This window comes from Lontra canadensis, unplaced genomic scaffold, assembly GCF_010015895.1.
Source record: "Lontra canadensis isolate GAN:19392208 unplaced genomic scaffold, GSC_riverotter_1.0 scaffold40, whole genome shotgun sequence".
In the NCBI taxonomy this organism is placed as follows: domain Eukaryota; kingdom Metazoa; phylum Chordata; class Mammalia; order Carnivora; family Mustelidae; genus Lontra; species Lontra canadensis.
This window is the reverse complement of record NW_022631034.1, coordinates 10,831,258-10,855,216: the sequence shown is the minus strand read 5'-3', so window position 1 is coordinate 10,855,216 and position 23,959 is coordinate 10,831,258. Positions and strand designations below refer to the sequence as shown.

The 23,959-nt window shown below is 40.5% G+C and overlaps 1 protein-coding gene across 2 annotated transcripts in view; it reads right to left on the bottom strand.

The window, feature by feature from the left end:
* The window catches only part of AK5 (adenylate kinase 5), a 241,089-nt gene that overhangs the window by 73,976 nt on the left and 143,154 nt on the right, over positions 1-23,959 (bottom strand). For both annotated transcript variants that reach the window (XM_032870138.1, XM_032870136.1), the window contains exon 8: positions 22,374-22,450. In XM_032870138.1, coding sequence (XP_032726029.1) covers positions 22,374-22,450 — 77 coding nt within the window. The remainder of the gene's footprint in view (positions 1-22,373; positions 22,451-23,959) is intronic.

Sequence of the window (23,959 nt, the reverse complement as noted above, 5' to 3'; positions counted from 1 at the left end):
GGACTTCTCAATTATTTAGAAGTCAGATAGAAAGGAGGGTGCTAATTATTGAGCCCCCCTCGAACATCAGGAGTGAAGGTTCCTCCCTTCAATATTCTCCTATAACATATTAGAAATGTTTCACTAATACACACCCCACAAATCTGTATTTATCATAATCCCATTAAAATTGGAATTGTGGGGCACCTGGGTGGCTCAGTGGATTAAGCCTCTGCCTTCGGCTCAGGTCATGATCTCAGGGTCCTGGGATCGAGCTCCACATCAGGCTATCTGCTCAACAGGGAGCCTGCTTCCCTCTCTCTCTGCCTCTCTGCCTACTTGTGGTCTCTGTCTGTCAAATAAATAAATAAAATCTTTTAAAAAAATTGGAATTCTTTGTATGCCATTAAAAAAAAGATTTGCTACTAAATTTGCTACTAAAAGACAGCAGGGACATGATTAATCAAGAGAATAAATTTTAAGATAACTTTAAGCATTGCAGAGCTTCTGGTTTGCCCAGAATTGATACAAATTACTTTTCTCCATTAAAACAGAGTTCAAGTTAATCAGTAATGATCTTCCTAGCTTATCTGAAGAATATTTTCAACAAACCCAGTTTCATTATTTTAAGGCATAGAGAAAAATGCCACTTTATTTATTGAGTATGATTTTGAAATTGAGACTAACCAAACCTACAAATTTCCCAAATTATTGTGCTTTTTTCCTGTGGCTATTTAAAAATGGTGAGGGAGCACAGCATATTTATTAATATTGAAAGAAATTCACAGCACACTATTATGTTAATAGGTAACTAAATAGTAAGCATACTGTGGTCCCTATTTTTATAAAAATGGATATGTGTATATACAAAAATTCATAATAAAAATTAAAGTATTAACATGCTAAATAGCTTAAATTTGGATGTATGGCTATAGGTCCTATTCTTTTTAAATATCTATATTTTATAACTTCTTTAAAATAAACATGTATTGCTCAAGTAAAAATTTTTTTAAAACAGAAAATTCAGGACTCATATACAACTCATCCATTCAATTGACTATCTGTCTGTCCATGCACCCATCCAGTTATTCAATAAATATTTGATAAGCACCTATAATGGGCCAGACCAAGGCAGTGAAAGGGTTCCTTGGTTTGTTCTTGTTTTCTTGTGCAAAAGCTGTAATGGTAAAGTTTATGATATGGGTAATACAGACCATCTGCTCTCTTGTCCTTATGAATAACATAAGATCTTGTGGGCCTTGGAAAGACAGAAAATGTTCTTAGAAAGTAGAGAGTAAGAAATGCTTTTCTAAAGACTACTGTTTGTCCTCCTATTAAGAAAACTTTCTAGGGCGCCTGGGTGGCTCAGTGGTTAAAGCCTCTGCCTTTGGTTCAGGTCATGATCCCAGCAGGGAGCCTGCCTCCTCCTCCTCCTCTCTCTCTCTCTGCCTGCCTCTCTGCCTACTTGTGATCTGTCTGTGAAATAAACAAATAAAAATCTTAAAAGAAAAAAAAACAACTTTCTATTCTTCAAATAATGTTCTTACAACATTTTGATGGCCTCTCTGGATCATTTTAAACCAAGCTGAAATGCAGAACACTTTTAAGATGGGTAATTTAATTTCCAAATAACATTGAATGTTATGTTTCTTTCCTTTTTACTGGGGCCAATGCATGTGAGCAAACAAATTCTAATCTTACTCCGAGTTTGGCAACAAATCCCTGTTGAAGTGCTGAGTGGGTCCATATATGTAAATATCCATTCTTCCTTCCACTTGCTTTGTTTATTTCTTGTGACATTTACTATTATTTTGAAAGCTCCTCTTTTGCAATGGATTCCTCTTTTGCAATGTAGTTAGTAATGACATAATCTCTTCTCTACACCTTTGCTTATTTTGTGTGTGTAGTGACTCATTTTATAAGGTCTTTTCTTTTTTTTATCCTATAAGGTGTTAATCAGTTTATTAGCATGCATTGGACACAGTCACTATATTTGAAAATGTTCTCTATTTTTGTCTTAATGACTCTTTTACTAATGAAATTGTATCCTTGGGCAAGGTCTAGAACTCTGTCATATTGCTGAGGTATGAGATGTACCTTATGCCTAACGTGATCACTCTGCTTATTGTAAGAATGTAAGATTTAGAGCCTTTGCAGATATCTCTGGATGTCAGTGTTTCCTCTTGGTACCTGCACTGTACCAGATGAAAGATTGTAAGTTCTCTTTCTTTAAAAGAGCATAAAATGTATTTTCATGGTTCAGAAGGCACAGATATTTAATTAATTATTCCCTAGTTCAAGAAACTCAAGATAAATTTCCTTTTCCAACTGCTTACATCAATAATGAGAATAATGATAGTAACCATTTACTAAGGCCCTGCCACAGGCCAAGTACTGTGCTAGCTTGTGGGGATGTAGAGGTGAACAAGACAATGCCCCATGGGTAGTCTTTAAATCTGTAATTCTGGAAATGTGGTCCCTAGACAAGAAGCATTAGATCGCCTGGACATTTGTAAGAAACGCCAATTCTCAGACTTCACCTCAGACCCACTAAATGGCGGACTGTCATAGTGGAGCACGGGAACTGTGTTTTAACTGATGCTCCAGATGATTCTCATTTTCCTTAAAGTTTGAGAACCATTGGGTCAAATGAAGAATGGAGACAGTTTTGGTATCTGTCTTTGTGGCTCTTCCAGGCTACTGAGGTGCTGGTGGGGCACTCAGTGAAGTCAACAGGCAATGGCCGACTCCCAATCTTGCCAGGATAGGCAAGTATGGGTTATTTGGAGAAATTTTACAGGCTAGAGAAGCAAGCAGAAGCCTAACCACATATGGACTTGTAATCCATGAAAAGAGTTTGAAGTTAATCTTGAGAACAGTGAGAAGCATTAAGAGGTTTTTAAGGAGAGTGATAAAATTAGAGTCATTTTAATAAGATTACTTGGGTTCCTTTGAGAAAGGAGATAGAATACATGTTCCAGACAAAGGACCTGAGTCCTGGGGCCTAGAAAGGAGGCCAGAGGCTGAACATGAGATGGAACATGCATTACTAAGTCCACTCTCAGTGAGTAAACTAACAGCCATGATCGTGTTCCCTGGCAAGACACCAGAAGTTACTTGTTTGGAAAACGATAGCAAAATTTCTATATTCTGGCATTGGAGCAGAACATAGTAGACAAGGAAATGCCCAGTCCCTGCCTATAATAGGCTGAATGATGCTCCAAACCCCTGCTCCAAATAAATCCACATCCTAGTCCTCAGAACCTGTGAGCATGTTACCTATGGCAAGAGAAAGTTTGCAGAGCCGCTTACGTCAGAGGTCTGAGGATGGGCAGATTTTCGTGATGATCAGGTGGGGCGATGTAATCGTAAGGATTTTTTTTTCAAAGATTTTACTTATTTATTTGACAGAGAGAGAGATCACAAGTAGGCAGAGACGCAGGCAGAGAGAGAGAGGAGGAAGCAGGCTCCCCGCCGAGCAGAGAGCCCGATGCGGGGCTCGATCCCAGGACCCTGGGATCATGACCTGAGCTGAAGGCAGAGGCTTTAACCTACTGAGCCACTCAGGCGCCCCCCAATCGTAAGGATTTTTAAAGAGGTAGAAGGTCAGAGTCAGAATGGGAGGCATGAAAAACAAGCAGTCATCAGGGAGAGGGAGGACACAGGGGAACGGATTGGCTGGAAGAGGCTAGCTGCAGGCATTGAAGACAGATGAAGGGTTCACAAGCTAAGGAATGTGGGAAGCTTCTAGAAGCTAGAAAAGGCAAGGAAAGAGATTCTTCTTAGAGCCTCTAGAAGGAAGGCAGCCCTGCTGATATCTTGACTTTAGGACTTCAAACGTTCAGAACTGTAAGATGATAAGTTTGTGCTGTTTTAAGTCATATGTTTGTAGTAATTTTGTAGAGCAGCCACTGGAAATGAATACAATGCTTAATCATGCTGGCCTGCCTCGATCTTTTTTTTTTTTTTTAATTGATTTCTTTATTTTAGAGAGAGAGTGTGCTCGTGCTGGGATGGGGAAAGGACAGAGGGGGAGAGAGAATCTCAAGTACACCCACCCCCAGCACAGAGTCACACACTGGGCTCAATCACATGACCCTGAGATCATGACCTGAGCCAAAATCAAAAGTCAGATGCTCAAATGACTGAGCCACCTGGACGTCTTAGCCTGCCTCATTCTTAATAGAAATAGATGGTCATGGATCTCAAAACTTGGGCAGAAACCTTTAAATATGAAAGAAAGAGGTACAAACAAATACATCTGAAGGAAATAGAAATAATGTAAGAAACAAAGAAAATTTAGAAACCAATCTAAATGTTATAGAATGGTCTGAGATGATATTACAACCATAAAAGTAAAAAAAAAAAAATTATGGTGTGAGAAATGAACAGTTAGAGAAAAAGAAAAGGCTCTTGAAAATTAGAAACATGATAGCCGAAATCAATCAGTAGAACAGTTGGAAGGTAAAGTTAAGGAATTTCCCAGAAAGCAGAAAATAGAAAAGCTAAGAGGCAGAAAATGGGAGAAAAGAATGAAAAGATCAATTTAGGATTGAACAGCTGAATGTGAAAGTCAGGAATAGAAATAGCAGAGGGTAGAAAATGAGCAAAGAAAAAAAAAAACCCTAGGAAATGTCCCACGGTTGAAGGGCCGGAGTCTCCATATTAGAAGGTCACACCAAATGCCCGGCCCAGGGAAGGAAACCAAGATTCCCACCAAGTACGTCACAGGGAAACTTCAGAAAATGAGGTATAAATAGAGGATCTTTAAAAATTTCCAGGGAGGTGACAGCTGAGGGGAGGACGCATGTCATAAGAATAGAGGATGGAAAATCAGAATAACAGCGGACTACAATATGGCTAAGTAGAAGACAATATGCTCTAGACTAGTGCTTTCCACATTTTGAGGAAAATTGATTGCCCTCTCAGGTAAACACTTGGGTAACCTATCAGAAAATGAGGAAAGAATAACACTATTCGGTAATGGGAGACTTAAAAAAATTTACTTTCCACCAATTTGTTTTTAGGAAGTTACTCCAGGATGTGCTCCAGGAAAAGAAAGGAATACACAGAGAGGAAGACTTGGACCTGAGACACTGGAAAGCGGCTCAAACAAGCACACAGAGAGTTTATTGGTCTTCAGAAAATGCTGCCCAGGGCAGGCGGAAAGCCAGGCTTTCGGCTTCAATGATGCACTGTATGCCTCCCCATCCCCATTCCTCGTGGTTTTTTGGGACTAGGGTTTCTAAGCATCCAACCCTGTTTGCCCAGAGCCAAGGGGTTTCCTAGCATGTGGGTCTTTGGGCTTTAAAATCAGAACAGTTGCAGGCAAGCCAGGACAGTTGGTCTTCCCACTTGGAACTGTGGCCTCTGCCCGTGCTCCTTCACGTCTGTGTCTTTGTCTGTGTTCTCCGTTTCTGACACACACTCCCTGCTTGGCCAATTGCTCCTCCCTCTCTAAGCCCCAGCTCAAGTCTGGAGATGGAGAAACGCAGCCCAGCCGAGGAGGCTCTCTTCTCTTTGGCACCAGAACAATCTTTTAACCTCTTTACAAGTCTCCATTTGAGCAGATGCTGAATGAGACCTCTCCCTGCTCAGAGGGGACTGCTGGAGGTGGGATGGGGCTGACTCCCCGTTGTTGCAAGATCAGAGGCGAGAATCTTCTCTTTACTGTTCTCTAAAAACTGTGGAATCTTACACTGCCTTCCTCAACTGCTGACGAATTATTTGTTGGGTTAGGGTCCTCCTGGGAGCGTTTCTCCACCAGAAAAATCCTGCTACCGTGGGCAAAGTCTGATCCGAATAACCATCTGGAACTGGCAAAATCCCAGGCACGTCCATTATACTCACTCTGACTTCCGGTCACCTTCATGAATTGGCACATCTTCACGTTTAAACGAACTTCAAAGGGTCCTATTTTCTTACATCTTTGGAAACCACTGCTGCTGGTGCCTTTGATCTGCTCTCCTAGTTTTGGGCCTGATCCCTTCCAGACTTTGTAGCAGGGGGCAGTGGCCCTCAGGCCATCTGCACATCGGAATCACCGGGAATCACCGGGAGAGTTTTTAAAACATAGTTTTGCCCACGTTTCTCTCCCAGACCAAAAAAATCAGAACCTTGGGGGGTGGGGCAGGTTTACCAACTCACCAGGTGATTCTAATGCCCAGGAAGGGCAACGGCTTCCAGATTTAGAGCCCTGGTTTTGGATCAAAGAGACTGGGTTCAAGCCCTACTTCAGCAACACACTAGGTGTTTCATCTTGGCCAAGTCATGTAATGCTCAGTCTCAGTTTCCTTATCTATGAAATGGGCTTAATAATCCCGACCAGATGGGGCTTTGGTATGGATACAGTATGTGAAGGAATTAACTGAATGCCTGACTCATACTGAGCGCTTAGCAAGAGGGAGCTGGTCATCTGTGCTTGGGCCGTGGGAAAAGCTTTTTACCATATAGCCAAAGAAAGGACATGATTAACTAACTTGTTCAAGATCTTTATTCAGAGAGAAGATGAAACTTGAGATCTTAACTCTTGGTAAAGATTGTAGTCTGTAATTTAAACTCCACAAAAGAAAACAAACAAAAACTTGAGAAAGAACATCTCCATTTAAACGGTAGCCTAGACACACTCAAGCAAATGTGTAAAATTAATGTTGTCCAATTACTTGTGTGCCAGGCTGAATCAGTTAAAACCTGCCCCAGTGAAGAGCTGCAGGTACAGCTGCTACCCATTCAACTTGACTTTGCCTGACAATATATATATATATATATATATATTTTGGTGATAAATATTAATTTCTGGTTTTAGCAAATCTATTAAGTCCCCTTGGAAAACATAAAGTCAACAAGATAGCTACAGTCTGGTCTACAGAATTTAAATACATTATTTGAATGCAATCATCTTCAGGGTAAATAAAAGCTGATAAAAATAAAAATTATTAAAATCTCTAGAAATAAAGCTAGCCAGATACATGATGAAAAAGTAACCACATCTTATTTTGTGCTGTTGGTTCCTTTTACACACACACACACACACACACACATACACACACACAGAATGACTGTGTGGACAGATGGAAGAATGCTGTGATTAGGGTGAGATTTGAAGAGAAGAGAGTAGACCAATACTGCCTTCCCCAAACAGGAAGTGAGACTACCCCAGCACAAAGAGGGGGTTGATAGTGTGTGGAAGGATGAGACCCGAGACCCACTCTCATGCCATTAGTACTAGGAAATGCCAAAGCCTGTGGGAAAGTTTGGTCGGTGGATGGCTGGATTCTCAACTGTCCCTGTGGTCCAGCTGGTCCCAGCAGCAAGGATACTGTGAGTGGAGCAGCCCACTTTTGAGTGGGTCACAAAGGCTCAAACTATATGAACCTCATCATGGTGACTATAACTGAAGACAAAAAACCTCTTCCTCAAACTTTTTGGACTGAGTGAAGCTTCCTAGACTCTAGTAAGACTCCAGAGGAGAGGAAGAAGGGGGTCTCCATACTATAGGGACGGTGGAAGTAAACTGATTTAGAAAAATACCAAAGTGTTACATGGAGGCAGTCTCTAGTCCCTACCTAACTACTGTACCGTTGTTGCTAAAAGTATTCCAAATGTTTCTCATTTAGAGTTGACACATATTTCAAATATAGTATGAGTGTACTTATACATGTTTTTACTGATAGAATTGCATGGAAGTGATAAAACTGCATAAATCCAATTACTTTTGGTAGATAATGATTACATTTAAATATTTAGGATCAGTTCAGCAAGAATAATTTGGAAATGTGTAATTAAGTTGAAGATGCCCAAACCCACTGAAAGAGTGGCTGGCCAGCTGGCTTCAATTCACTTGTGAAGAAGCTGAGGGCCAGAGGGCTGAACTGGTTTCTCGACTTCCCATTCACCCTAGTAGAGATTTAGAAGACGAAGAGATTTAGCAGAGCCAAGGGCCAGACCCTGTCCACTTTCTCTGTTTTTTGTTATAGAGAAGCCCTACATAATGGAAAAGGAGGTAGTTCCCAGATGTTCAGCGTACCAAATTTACAATGTGAAAGATCAGAAGGAACCTAAATGTTGATTCTTAGAAGAACAGATTATGAAATTGCGTTATAGTCTTCTATTGGATGCTATATGGCAGTAAACACGAATGAAGCTGGGTTGCATTATCAGCGTGGACTAAGAAGGATATGTACGATATTGGACAATTTATTAAGGGTTAAAAACATGAAAAACTCCTACATTGCTCAGGAATGCATATCTATATTGCATATACTCATTGACTACCTACCATGTGCCAGATGCTGTTCTAGGTCTGGTGGAGTGGAGCAGTGAACAAAGCACCTGATTTCCCAGAACCTACATTCTAGGCACATAGCCGCACATGGAGTAGAAATATAAAGACGCTGGACTGATCAACACTGAATGCAGAATAGTGATAATCTCTGGGGAGGGCCAGGGGATTGGAGAGGCGGTGCACAGAGGGCTTCAATTATTTGCAACATTTTATTTCTTAAACTGGGAAGTGGATAAATGGTATTTGTTTGTTGTATCATTCTCTATGGCTTCTAGTCCGTCTGATATAGAAGAATCAATTTACTTTTCTTTTCTAGTTTTGCTTCTACAAATTTCTTTTGTTCCTGTAAAAACACGTTTTCCTCTACAGATAATGGGGAGGTCAAATGAAACATAAGGAAATTAATGGAGATGTTCTGGGAACTAGGGGTAAGTATATAAGGGAGCCTGGGCGTTCGGGAAACAGCAAGAACTCTTGGATGTTTTGAATGATTCTGTTTCTAGAGAAAGGAAGAAAGCGTCGAAGCACCAGCGCACAGCTGGGCCCAAGGATAGTCGGTGAAAAAAAAGGACTGACTGTGGATTTCACTTGTTTCCAAGGAAAAGAACGACAAGGGATTCTGCCGCACATCCTAGAGCCTTAAACTAGTCTGGCTCCCTGGGGTGACTGGCATTACAGACCTTATTGATCAATGGACCGCAGATATTTTTAGCATCTAATGTATGTTCTGTATCCGAAGTCATGTAGAACTAAATTGGACCCAATTTGACAGCTCTTATTTCAAATAACTTAGATGAACAGCCGTATCTAAAAATCTTCCTTTTTACAATCTTTTTGTCTCTTCAAGAATTCTTGCTTTATCACTGAAGTATATCTGATTAGAAAGAAGTAGAAATATCCTAATTCTACCTTTTATACCCTGTGGGCTAATAATCTCATTACTAGGAATCTTTCCTAGGTGATAATCAGAGATAGGGGCAAGGTCTATGTGCAATGACATGTCAGGGAAACATTATTTCTAACAGTGAAAAGAGAAAAATAAATACCCTGGAGTAAGGGAATGATGAAAATAAACATAGTATACCTATAAAATTATATTTTATACCATCATTAAGGACATGTTCACAAAAATTATTTGATGACATGGGAAACTCTCTATTATTAAATTAAAAAATTGATTATGGACTTTATTATATATCTGCACACCTATTGATCAAAAGTTAATGTTAACTTTCTTCTTTATACTTATTGTAATTTTCTAAAATTTCCAGAGCATTTAGTTTTGCTTTTATGAATAAGAAGTTATTAAATTTAAGTAAATGACAAGGAAATGAAAGAGAAGCAATCACAGACTTGACATTTCTTACAAGCTCAGACATCTGCTTATATGGTGTGCTCATTTTATAAGCCTGTGAAGAGACTGACTTCTGTGATTGCAAATACTGGGATAAAATACAAGCCAGGTTTTTGTTGTTTGTTTGTTTTTTGCAGGGAGATGGTTGCTGGGGTCATTCTTATAGATTCTGAGGCAGCAGCGTGACTTCCTGAGAAGAGATGAACTTGGAATGAAGACATTATTAGTTCTGTGACCTTGGGGATAATGACACTTTCCTCCCAGGGTTGAGGCAAGGATTAAACTGATCATGAGAGCTCTTGGCACAGGGCAGCTACTTAATAAAAGCTTTTGACTCTGGATTTTCTTCAAGGTTATGAATATATAGTTAAAAAAAAAACCTGGAAGTTTTAGATTGGTTTCTCTGCTGGTGACCCCCAAACAAGATTAATTAAAAAGCAAAGTGATCTTAAAAGGGGTGTTGCTGCATTTACTGCTTAGAATCAATGTGGGTCTTCCTGAGTCATCAAGCTTCTAAAATCAAAGACAAGACAAGCAAACAAAAAGCCCCATACCTACTAGCACATGGTGTGTGCCTCAAAAGTCCATCCCATCTCTCCATCTCTGGGCCCATTCCCACTGCCAGTGTTGGAGGAAGTTCTAGCAAAATCATCAAAAAGATAATTATGTTTCAACTGTTTTTGTCTCTTTTTCACCTCAACACCCTGTCTTCCTTTGGAAGTGATAAGGTTTCCTGGTTTCCCAAAGTCTCTGTTCTAAAGTAGAACCATAGTGTGGTGGTTAAGACTTAGTCTCAGTGATGTCTGACAGCCTGGTTGAATTTTTGACATGTTACTTAACCTCTTTGGGCTTCAGTTCTATACCTGTAAAATTGGAATAATAACAAAACTTTGTAAGTCTCTGGTGAGTCTTAATGCATGTGAAGTGCTTTGAATAGTGCCTGAAACATAGAAAGCACTCCAGAAACTGTAGCTATTATTATTATATTATTATTATTACTCCTCCTCCTCCTCCTCTAGGTTCCTACCCTGAAAATCCCACACAGATGCAAGGCTGGCAAACAACATTCTCAGCAAGGAGGCTGAGGAGGTCAGGAGCATGGGTTTCAGCAGTGGACTCAGTGGAGCTAGGTGTGACAGCTCTGCCACTCTCTAGCTGGGTGACCTGGGCCAAGTCACTTAATACCTCTGTCTCAACTGAAACTTGGGGCCAGAGGTGGGGTTGTTAGGATACTCGAATAATGCTTAGCATTATGTCAGATTTGGAGCAGGTACTTACTAGTTTTAGGTATTATTATTGTTCTGAGTGCACTGTTATTTTATCTCATCTAGCCCTCTCCAAACCGCTATTTTGCAAGCGAGGAAACTCTAACACAAAGAAATTCAAGGCTGCACTATGAGTAACTAGCAGAAACAGAACTCCAACACAGGCAGTCCGACCCCTCAGCCTATGGTTTTAACTACTGTGCACCACTGGTTGTAACGCTGGACAGCACCCCCTCTGGCTGACGATGAGGCATTCCTTCATACTTCAGGATCCATGACTGACAGGAACTTAATACGTTTCCACTCCTAATGGGATTATGTTTTTAAAGAACACTCCTATGGTTTTTGATATTTGATAATACCATGACTTTTACTGGTCTGAATTTAAAGCTGAAAAGGACTACACAATTAACAATGTTCTAAAATGATGACAATTTTATTCATCTGTGGTTGGTTACATTTGATTAAATAAGTTCATGATGGAAAATGTAGTGAGACCTTTTAGTGACACAGCATCAAGTTTCCCCTCTCCCTTCAGCTCCCTGGTGATGGGACCTCAGGCCCTGGAGCAGGCTAGTGGGGACAATATTTACATATTTCTGGGATGATAGTAGGGGGAGTTGATGTTTTTACACACAGATACACACACACTCACACCCCTTGGCTTATGGGTACACAAAGAGACTCAGAGGTAGGAAGGACCTTAGGAGGCATGTAATCTCCCCCTACTCCACGCCAGTACAGATCAGTTTTGAAAAGCATCCATGAGGAATGGTTATCCTGAATTTGAATATCCTCAGTGAGATATTCAGCTGGACCCTAACACTAGTTAGAAAATTGTTTATACACTGATCTGAATCCACCGCTTTGTCATTGCTGTTTCTAGGGCTCAATCCTCTCTTGCAGGGTAAAATCTATCTCCCTCTTTTAAAATGACATAGTCCCTTATGGGCAATGGATTCCTTGACCGAACAGTTCTCTACTAAGTATCACTCAGGTGCTGCGCAAGGCATCAGGAAGAGAGAGGGGCACAAGACCACAAGCACCGCCCAACACAAACTGGACAGACCAACAAGAGCTGGCTCAGTCATCGTGCTTTTAGGAGAATGCACTTCTCCGCATAGATATTTCCAAATCCTTCAAGCACTTCTTGCATGATTGCTTTTGGACCTCTCAGCATCCTGGCTACCCTCCTTCGAAAACATAGATTAAAACAATGTTTTCGGGGCGCCTGGGTGGCTCAGTGGGTTAAAGCCTCTGCATCAGAGTCATGGCTCAGGTCATGATCCCCGGGTCCTGGGATCAAGCCCCGCGACCGCCTCTCTGCTCAGCGGGGAGCCTGCTTCCTCCTCTCTCTCTGCCTGCCTCTCTGCCTACTTGTGATCTCTGTCTGTCAAATAAATAAATAAAATCTTTAAAACAAAACAAAACAAAAAAACAATGTTTTCATCATCATCCCCACGTACATTTGTTTTATTCCCCGGTCTTTGGTCACTGTGTAAGAATGTCAGATTTCCTCCTTGTACCACCCTATGAAATTCTTCATTCTATTTATGGAGAAAGTATGTCTGATTACCCTCCTATATTGTGTCAAGCATTATGCAAAGAACTGAATTATAATAAATTAGGCATTGTCTGTGTCCGAGGGTTTCATCTACTAGAGGAGAAAGACACGTACACAGAAAGCCATAGCCCATGTGAAAAGAGTTATGCTGAAAATAGCAGTAAGTGCAGTTCGAAGTTGGGGAAGTCTGCCCCAAACTTCTAGAATGTTATTGGAATCCCAAACACATTCTTTGTTTTTACTATTTTAGTCTTTTCTTGGGGTCCTTTAAAAACTAAGTGGTAATATTGTTCCTTAATGTGTTTTCTCTCTACATTCAAAAGAGGACATGAGAAATGTACAGTTAATAATCATGTCTGCAAAACTGCATCTACAGTGTTTTCCATTTGCTAGAATGCCTTGATAGAAATCAGCTGTTTTATCTTCACATTATTGTCTTCATTTTATAGATTTGCAAACTGAGGCTCAGAGTAGTAAGCCGATGTGCCAAAATCACCAAGCCACGAAGTGGCAGAACCAGAACTCAGACCCATTCAGGACTCCAAGCTTGGGGTCTTCACGTGCTGGAGCCACAGCCACCATCCCAAATAAAAAGAGGGATTCCCCAGGAAAACTGATATACGGATATACACTGTGACCCAACACCCTATAGAAAGAGGAAGATCATCAGTAAGTGGGTGATGGTAATACTGCTGCTTGGTAACCAACTCCAAGGACCAAAGGGCACCCTCATCCCATTGCTCCCTGCCACTTGCATTGAAGTGTGTGCAAGCCTCTGCTTTCAGGTCGGGTTCTCAGCGTTTTGCACTCTCTCCCTACCCCTACTTGTGGAAATACACCGTAATCCAAGAAGCTTGTTTGGTTTCCCATTAATGACAGTTTCCTGTTTTTGAGGCTCCAAAGCGCATCAGGTGACAGGTCATACACAGTTCTTATTTCCATCCCTTTATTAGGCAGGGATATTATTGTGTTAGCACAAATATTTTCATTGTGCCTTCAAAATGACAAGGTATTCAAGATTACTCCAGCTAATAGGATGTCACAGGAGCTTGTGAGATTAATGACCAAACCTGTCTGACAAGAATAATAGGGTTTTTGAAAAGAGGAAAGCAATCAGTCTCTACCCATCAGCCTTTCATATGTTTTTACCTCGGGAACATATTCTCCTGCCTTGGAATGAGGAATTCTATCAGTTCTCATTACCTTCTGCAAAGATTTGTCGCATAGTCCTGTGATGGGGCACGCTAGACGTGCACAGTGATGAGGCATTTACTTTACATCTTCAGAGTGTGGAAATCTATTGAACTCCAGCCCAAATTGGCAACCTACGCGATATAATATTGCTGTTGAATATTTAATGTCTACACTGAAAATACGAAGGACATCCCTGACTCTGTCAAGGGTCAAGAATAGTGGAAATATATTCTGATTAACTTATGACATTTACAAACGGGACTAGTCTTTCTTCTTCCAGAATCAATTAGCTCCAGCTCCCTATGGCCCATGAAGACAGCCAGGGAGCGCTGGTGACCTCAACCCACAGCAGGTATTTCTGTGTCGGTGCTTGGGAAAAGCTAGATTTACAACTTTCTGATCTTGGTTCCTCTCCGATGTCTCTGCTTTTATCATTTCAGTGGGCCACCAATAGTTTTCCCTACCAAGAACAAGTACTTACTGCAGAGCTGAGAGGGAAAACTGACCATTCTTTTTTTCTAGCTTCAGCTGGGCCTTTGTAGGACTTGCCACAAAAGCCTGATCTGCACGTTAGAACAGACTCAGCATGGTGGCTACAAGTTAATAAGTATCCAAATTATGAAAACTGCCTTGTTACTCAACTATACTGATTTGGGAATGCCAGTGTTTAATCAGCCTTATAAATACCAACCAACACATGCTTTGGCTCAATGTAGTTGTTCTTGATTTAGAAGGTAAATATCACTATGGAAATTCAGTACACACACACACACACCCTGTTATCTGTTCTGGCCGGGGAATGTGGCATTATGATTTTACTCATTAAGTCTATTTTGATTCTGATGGTGTCCCTGTCACAGGAGAGTAGGCACAGAACAATTACATCATAGGGTCCTCCTTTCTGAGAAGGAAAGAAAGAAAAGGATGGTTTACGGTGCCAGGCATCTTTCCATAGATTCTCATTTAACCTATTCTTTTAAAGATTTTATTTTTATTTATTTTTTTTTTTTTTTTAAGATTTTATTTATTTATTTATTTGTCAGAGAGAGAGAGAGAGAGAGAGCGCGAGCACAGGCAGACAGAGGCAGAGGGAGAAGCAGGCTCCCCGGCAAGCAAGGAGCCCGATGTGGGACTCGATCCCAGGACGCTGGGATCATGACCTGAGCCGAAGGCAGCTGCTTAACCAACTGAGCCACCCAGGCGTCCCCCAAGATAAAGAGTTGCATGCTCTTCTGACGGAGACGGCCAGGCGTCCCGTGATCACTGACATTTAAAGTGTTTGTTGATACAGTTGGATTAATATCTCCACATTTGTTACTGTTTTCTATTTATTGCCCATTTTCTTTGTTTCTATTTTTGGTTTCCAATCCTTTTCTGCCTTCATGGCTTTAACTGAGCTTTAAATCATTTAATTGAGGTTTTAAATGATTCTATTTTCTCTTCTTTCTTAGAATATCAATTATACTTCTTTTTAAACTTTTTAGTGGCTGCCCTAGAGTTTGCAATATACATTTAAAAGAACCCAAGTCAACTTTCAAATAAGTGGACAGTGAGAATGGCTTATAATAACAAAATATTCTCAATTCTTCCTGCCATGCCTTATATCATTGCTGTCATTCATTTCACTTACACATAAGCATGCATAATTGAACACATCATTGCTATTATTATTTTGAACAAACTACTATCTGTTAGATCAACTGAGAATAAGAAAAATAAAAGTTTTCATTTTACCTTCATTTATTCATTCTCTAATAGTTTTCCTTTCTTTATTATGTAGATGCCAATTCCTAATCTAAATCACTTCCCTTCCCTTAAGAGAATTTCTTTTAACATTTCTTGCAAGGCAGGTCTACTGGCAACAAACTCCCTCAAATTTTGTTTGAGGAAGTCTTTTGCTCTTTCACTTTTGAAGCATAATTTTGTAGGATACAGAATTCCAGGTTTAAACATTTTTTTCCCTTTACACATTAAGTATTTTACTCTACTCTCTTTCTTTCTTGCATATTTTCTGAGAAGTTGAATGTCTTTCTTATCTTTGCTTCTCTATAAGTAAGGTGTATTTTTTCTCATGCTTTTTTCAAGACTTTTCTTTATCTTTGTTTTTTTTGCAGTTTGAATATATTTATATATTTCATCTTTTGTAATTGTCTCATAGTTCTTGAATGTTCTGGGTTTTTGTTTGTTTGTTTGTTTTTGTTTTGTTTTCTGTCTTCTATCTCTGTACCTTTCGGTTTTGGAAGTTTTTATTGTCATATCCTCAAGTTCATATATTTCTTCCTTAGCCATGTCCAGCTTACTAATGAGCCTATCAAAGGCATTTTTCATTTCTGTTATAGTGTTTTTTATCTCTGGCATTTCTTTTTGGCATTTCTTAGGATTTCCATCTCTCTGCTTATATTACCTTGCATATTATCCATTCTTGTATGTTGTCTGCTTTTTCCACTTAAGCCCTCAACATATTCATCATATTTTTTGGAAAAAATCCTGTTCTGACAAGTCCAGTAACTTGCCATTTATTACTCTTGTTCTCATGCTTTTCAAATGTGTTCTGTCTTCTAGTATGCCTTGTAAATTTTTGTTGAAAGGTGGACATGATGTACTACATAAAAGAAACTGAAATATATAAACTTTTAGTAATGTAATGGTAAGGTGAGGGGGCAAAGGAAACATTCTGTGAAATACATAGAGTCCTATGATTAGGTCTCAGTCTTTTGGTGAGCCCCTGGACTATGAACTTCACCAGTGCATCTTAAGTTTAGGTGGGACAGGATAGTTAGGGAGTGGGGGCCGGAGTTAGGTATTTTTGTTCTCCCAAGTAGGGTAGGTTCTGATAAAATCCCAGCAAGTTAGGTTCTAATAAAATAGTTTCTCCTGGGAGCAGGACTTATTAAGAAAAGAGGGCTTTGGTGTATTTCAAAATGGTTCCTTTCCCCCCTTTCCCCCTTGCCAGAAGCACTAAATGATTTTTCTCCGATATTCACTCTGAGGACCTGGTAGAGCTCCTGGAGATAAAACTCACGAAAGTGTGGGGACCCTTATGATTGGCTCCCTCTGGGGTTTTTAACTCTTACACCTGCCCACACTGAGCCTCCCGCAATTTGTCAATTACAGTTAGGTTTTCCTACCCTGGCATTGGTCCTGGTGAGGTTCTTGCTTGTGGGTTTCTACTCTTTTGATTTTTTTTCTTTTTTTTTTTTTGACTCTGTCTGTCTCTCCAATTTTTGGTACAGTGGTTTGTCTTGTGACCTCACGAGTCTCTGAGAGATCTAAGAACTGTTGAATTTTCAGTCCATTCAGCTTTTTATGTGTTAGGAAACACGGATTATGATTATGTTCCTACATGCCAGAATGAAAAGCAGAAGTGCTCAATTAGCATTCCCTTAGCTGAGGACGTGGGGGCCTCTGTCAAACACAGAAAGGCAGTGATGTCTGAAAAGTTCAGTCCAACCTGGGTTTGGGGGAGGGGAAAGAAGCGTTTATATTTATGGAGCATTTGTTCTGTACAAGGTCCCCTACCCTGTGTACCTCTCCCAACAGTACTTCCAAGTGAGGTTATCACCACCATTTTCTAGAAGAGGAAACCCAGGCTCAGAAGAGTTATTAGCATGAGTTAACAAGTTATCAAAAATTACATATTCAGAAGAAGAACTGAAGTCATTTTATGGGCTTTTAAAAGTGGACTGTTATTGAGGATATGCTGCATGTCAGGCTGTGTGGCAGGCATTGAGGACAACTAGAACAGAACACAATCCCTGCAATGCCAGAGAATATTACAACATAGGGTGTCCTGGGCCCCCCGAGAAGGTGAACTGAACACGTAACAAGATAAAGGCTTCCTTGAGAAGAAGCATGGCCTTGATGGTGCATGAGTGTGGTTATCTGGGATAGGCATGATATGGTTGGGGAAGCTTCCACACGGAGAAAAGGGACTGTGTAAATCACAATCCACTTGGGGGAATTGAAGATGCATTAATGTAGCTGGGGCACAAAAAGTGTTTAAGAAGCAGGATCCCATGACTGGCTTTGCTTTTCAACAAGACCATTTTGAGGGGTGAGGAGGCTGGGGCAGGGAGACTGGTTAGGAGACTATCTCTGTGATCCCAGGGAGGAAGGCTAAGGGTGCCAACCAGGGCTGTGGCAGTGGCACCAGAGTGGAAGAATCGATTTCTGTACAGGAGAACTGACTGGCTTCTAGATCAAACTGATGTAGGGTGGGAGAGAAAGGAAGCAGACTATGAAGACATCCTGTCTCTGGCTTGAGCAGCTGGCAGGCTGGAGGTATCATTAACAGAAATAGGGAAAACAGAAGGACAAGCAGATTTTGTGGGGGAGGATGGGGATTTTGGGTCTAGACGTGTTGAGTTTGAGAAGCACACGGGAAATCCAAGCAGTGCTGTTTAGCAGGCAGACATACACGATGGGAACTCACCTGGGTGCCCTGAGCGGAGTAGATTGTGGCTGTGGTTGAGCTTTTTAAAGGAGAACATGTTCAGTGAGGATTGAAGGGGCCCCAGATGCCGGGAAACATTCACATTTAAAGAAGGGACCAGCAGGGGCGCCTGGGTGGCTCAGTGGGTTAAGCCGCTGCCTTCGGCTCAGGTCATGATCTCAGGGTCCTGGGATCGAGTCCCGCATCGGGCTCTCTGCTCAGCAGGGAGCCTGCTTCCCTCTCTCTCTCTCTCTCTGCCTGCCTCTCCATCTACTTGTGATCTCTCTGTCAAATAAAAAAAAAAAAAAAAAAAAAAAAAAAAAAAAAAGAAGGGACCAGCAGAGAGCAGCTTAGCAAGGACACCAAGAACCAGTGGATTGACAAGTAGGAGGAGCGCCGGAGAGTGAACACAGAGCAGGCAAGAGATACGTGGCTGAGGCTGACTCAGTGCTCACCAAATTCATCCCTGCATTCCTGGATGTCTAAGCAAGCTCCTTTTGCCAGCCTCCCTGTGTGTGGGGAGGGCCGGGGACTGCGGCTGCCTACCAAATTCGGAAGGACATAACATGCAATTAAGAGCAGGTCCATCTTCCAAAAGATCCATGATCCCTTTTGGAGGTTCATATAAAGGAACCTCTGGAAGGCAAGTGCTCAGATTTGGAGTTTTATTTATTACTATGGCAGACCCAGCCTGTCTGTGCTGGTCCTGGCTCTGGAGTCAGATGGCTGTGTCTGAATTCTGTCTTTACCTCTTGCCAGCTGTGTAACTTTGAATAAACTGCTTAATTTCTCTGTATCTCAGTTTCCTTATTGGAAAGGAATATAATAATAATATATTATTATATGGCAACATAATAACTATATAATTATAATTATAAAATAATCATATATAATTATATAAAATAGTTATATTTTTATATATTATATATTATATGAAATATATAAATAAAATTCATATCACAAATATAATAATATAAATCAATAAAATTTATATTATAAATAAAATAATTATATATTATATAATATAATAAAATTATATCATAATAATAGAATAAATGACAAAATATATTTTAAGTAAAATATGTTTTAATAAACTATAACAATATTATAATAATATCTATTTCCTATAATTGAGGATAAAATGAGGTAATGAATGTGCAGTATTTAGAGCAGAATAAATAATTTAGAGAGGCGAGAGTCTAAGGGAAAGGAGAATGTCAAGAATGGGAGGCTGGGAGGATGGTTTACAACTGGGGTCAGCCAACTATGGCCTGCAGGTCAAATCCACCACACTGCCTGTTTGGGTACAGCCTTTCGGTTTAAAATGGGTTTTATGTTTTTAAATAGTTGAGATAAATCCCATGAGAACTATGTGGATTTCAAGTCTCAGTATCAATACATAAAGCCTTACTGGCACCCAGCCGTATGCCTCTGTTTCCATAGGGTTATGGCTGCCTTTGCTCAACAATCCCTACAGAGGCCTACGGCTCACACAGCCTAAGGTATTTACCACACAACACTTTATGGTAAACGTTTGGGGAATAAAATGCAGGAGGGGTCCAGAAAGATAACTGAGAAGTGCTAACTGGAATTGGCAATAGATCATCAGCAACCCAGATAGAGGCTTTACTGTGAATGGTAAAAGGAAAAACTAGATTTTGGTGCCAAGCCGATCAAAGTCTCTCTCCTCACTCCCCAGCTCACTAGCTGGGCTGTCTTGGGAGGCGTCTTAACTTCTGTGAGCTTCTGTGTCCTCTGCTATAAACTGAGGATACATGGAGCTACCTTCTTGAGTTTTTGGAAGGATTAGCAGTAATGCACGTAAACCATAACACACAGTGTTTGGCTTATAAAGGGTGCTCGAGAAATGCAAGCTCTTGCTTTTTTTTACTCTGCTGTCACCAAAATTGTTGTTCCTTTATAGGTAATGCCTTTTGACTTTTGATATTTTATTTTTGTCTTCGGTGTTCTAAGTTTCACATTATATGCCAAGTCCCTGCCAGGTCGTCCCTCTTCAATGAGGCCATCCTATTTAATACTATCCCAACCCCAGCACTCCTAATCCTCTTACTTTATTCTACTTTTCCTTTTCTTGTAGGACTCACCACTTCTGACATCTAGAGAATTTACTTATTTATCACATTGATTGTTTAGTATCTGTCTTCTCCACTAGAATGTAAGCTTCTTGCCTATTTTTTACAATTACACATTTCAAGTACCTACACAGAATCTGGCATACAGTAGGGGATAAATTAGTATTTGTTAAATGACTAAATGAAAAAAAGAATAGGGAAGAGTTTTGTTTTCGTTGGTTTTTATCCTGCTCAGAACTGGATGTGCTCCTTTAATCTGGGGACTTGTGTTGTTTCTCATCTCTGCAAAATTCAACTATTATCTGTTAAAATAAAAAAATGAATCAAAGAATAAATAAAAGGGAGCTTCTGATCCATCCCTCCTCCATTTCCTCCTGGAACTCTTTTTCGAATATGTTGGCCCAATCAGCCTATCCTCAGTGACTCCTGAATTGTTTCTTACATTTGACAACTGTTTAGCTTTCTGGTTTATTCTAAGGCGATTTCCTCAGTTCTGTCATTTAGTTTCTTCAGCTGTGTCTAGTCTGCTATTCCAACTGTTAATGGAATTTTTATTTCAATGACAGTATTTTTTTGTGCCTAGAATTTCTATTTCTTTCCTTTTCCTTCTTGCCTCTTCCTTCCCTTTCTTTTCTGTACTTGTTTCATGGTTTATCTTCCTTTTATCTTCTTGAATATTTTAAGTATTTCTATATTGGAATTTCTTTCAGACTTTCTTGTTCACTCTAGTTCTTGGGGTGTGAAACCTTCCATTTTTTGAATCAGCTGGTTATCTGGTAATGGTTCATGTCTTTATGCAGCCTGTGATTTTGGATCATGAGCTCCCCTTCAGTAGTGATGTTTGGAATTTGCCTCTGCTAGGGTCTTGGGAATGAGCAACTGAAAAGGCTCCTAAAATCTATCACTGAGTGGCCTGTCCTTGGAGGCTGAGTTAGGAGGCAGTATGGCGCAGATGTGAGGAAAGGTGCCCTAAGTTCACTTCCCCACTGTGAAACTACTTTTAACTGTGGGCAAATTACTCTTTGAGTCTTTATTTTCTTATCTATAAAATAAAGATAATAATTCCTATTTCCTAGAGCTGTTGTAAGGGATTAGTGGGAGAATAAAACTTGGCACGATGTTCGGTATGCATTAAGTGTTAATAAATGCTAAAAATATAAATACACAGTACCTATTATATCACTTGTCAATATTTTCTCTTTGCTATTTAATATAAAAGAAAGAACCTAATGCTCATGAAAATGGCTTCTTCTTTTTTTTTTTTTAAAGATTTTATTATTTATTGGAGAGAGAGAGAGAGTGAGAGCATGTGCATGTGAGAGACCACCAGCGGGGTAGAGGGGCAGAGGGAGAAGAAGAAGCAGACTCCTCAAACTGAGTGCATAGCCTTACAGGGGACCATCCCAGGACCCCAGATCATGACCTGAGCTGAAGGCAGATGCTTAACTGACTGAGCCACCAAGATGTCCCTTGAAAATAGCTTCTGAATATGAATATGAAATACATAGCCAGCCATTACATTTGGATACTGGTTAGATCTATCTGCTTTATTCGTGGCATATATACGTTGAAGATGGGGGGAAAAACCCTCATGCTCACTAGACTTTAGCCATCGCAGAGGAGTAGTAGAAGCAGATGAGCAGTAGAAGGAAGTTTCAGACATTACCCTCTTTTTAAACAAAAAGCCAATTAAAGAGTTAGATCATTTTCCAACTATTTTGGATTATTAAAATACAGCAGGAGGGAGAGTTCTTCTGCTGAGAGGAAAATGACCCAGATAAATTTCTCTGGTTTTATTAAAATAGAAAATATATTTGACTTCTTGGCTGTGTTGTTGTCGGTCATTAGTCCTTTTCAAAGGTTAGAAATAGAAAAGCAGAATGCAGAGCCTGTAGCTAGTACTCAGTAAATACTGTTAGGTCCTGATTGGAAAGGGATCGAGAGAGGCAAAGTCTTGCATTAGAGAACCTCACATAACCTCACTTCCTTCTCATGTAACTCAAACCACAAACCTTTCCTTAATTAATTGCTGTTTTGAAACTATGGGGAAGGGGTAGGGGGCTGAAGCTGTAGGTTAGTATGATTTATCATGGAATATGCTGTTACCTGTAAACACCTCAAAAATGATTTATAATTCTAATTTTCATAAAACACAAAGTTTAAAATTAAAAACATTTCAATAGAGAGATATTTTTAGACTTTAGTTACCTGATCTTCATAGTCAGAGCCTGTATCAATGGTCTCTCCAGTGTCCAACATCATTGAAGGATCAAGGTCACTCGAACCTAAGATGAAAGAAAAGATGAGCTGATGAAGGCTGTCTGTGTATATTTCTATAGAAAACTATCTCCCACTAGGTTTCCATATCTTCTTATGGTTACATTAAATTCACAAACATTTTTAGACTCTTCTCCTCTGCTGGGCACCATGTTTGGACTCCTAGATAGAAAATATAGATATTCTAGACACTGTTTCCTGTCTTAAGGAGAAGACAGTCCCGTGGAGGAGACTGATTTGTCAACAGTAAGGTTCAGAAACCAAAATAAAGAGCTTCTAAGTTGGGGCGCCTGGGTGGCTCAGTGGGTTAAGCCTCTGCCTTCAGCTTGGGTCATGATCTCAGGGTCCTGGAATCGAGCCCCGCATCAGACTCTCTGCTCAGCAGAGAGCCTGCTTCCCTGCTCTCTCTCTCTCTCTGCCTGCCTTTCTGGCTACTTGTGATCTCTATCTGCCAAATAATTAAACAAAATCTTAAAAAAAAAAAAGAGCTTCTAATTCCAACTAGAAGTGGAGGTGATGATGGAAGTAAGAACTAACCACAGGAATAAATCTATGAGTCTGAATTTTGAGGGTGAGTAAGGATGGTCCAGCAGGGGAAGTGGTTTAAGGGTGTGTAAAGGAGATAGAGAGAACACCATGAGCAAATTGTAGAGTGGGAGGAGAGCAAGGAAGTTACAGAAATAAGTGGGGCTGAGTTTGCTCCTTCCATGAAAACCTGACAAGTTTTTCCTCCAGGCTTTGGGTCACCTTAGTCTCTGACGATGAGAAACGTCAGGTTAACTGAAGTTATTAATAGGGAGTTTTCCCTTATCCTAGGTACTACAGTTTACATTAATTTGCTTACCCACTAATCCTCAAGGCTCAAACTTAAACTGGTAATTTTCATAATGGGGCTCCTGAAGCACAACTGATTTATCATCCTCTTTAATGACTCTTTCCCCCCAGGAATGACTCTTTCCTCCTCATTGGTGTTTCCAATGAGATTCACACTGCATAATTTTACAAAGTAATGCCACTAACTAGTCGGAAAGACAGAATTCAGTGCTGCCCATAAAATGCTGTATGTCCGGAGGAGGAGTCAAGATGGCGGAGAAGTAGCAGCTGAGACTACTTCAGGTTGCGGGAGATCAGCTAGATAGCTTATCTAAAGATTGCAAACACCTACAAATCCAACGGGAGATCGAAGAGAAGAAGAACAGCAATTCTAGAAACAGAAAATCAGCCACTTGCTGAAAGGTAGGACTGGCGGAGAAGTGAATCCAAAGGGACGGGAAGACAGACCCCGGGGGGAGGGGCCGGCTCCCGGCAAGCGGCGGAGCAACGGAGCATAAAATCGGGACTTTTAAAAGTCTGTTCCGCTGAGGGACATCGCTCCAGAGGCTTAACTGGGGTGAAGCCCACGCGGGGCCAGTGTGGCCTCAGGTCCCGCAGGGTCACAGAAGTATCGGGGTGTCTGAGTGTCGCAGAGCTCGCAGGTATTAGAACAGGGAAGCCGGCTACAGAGACGGAGCCGAGGA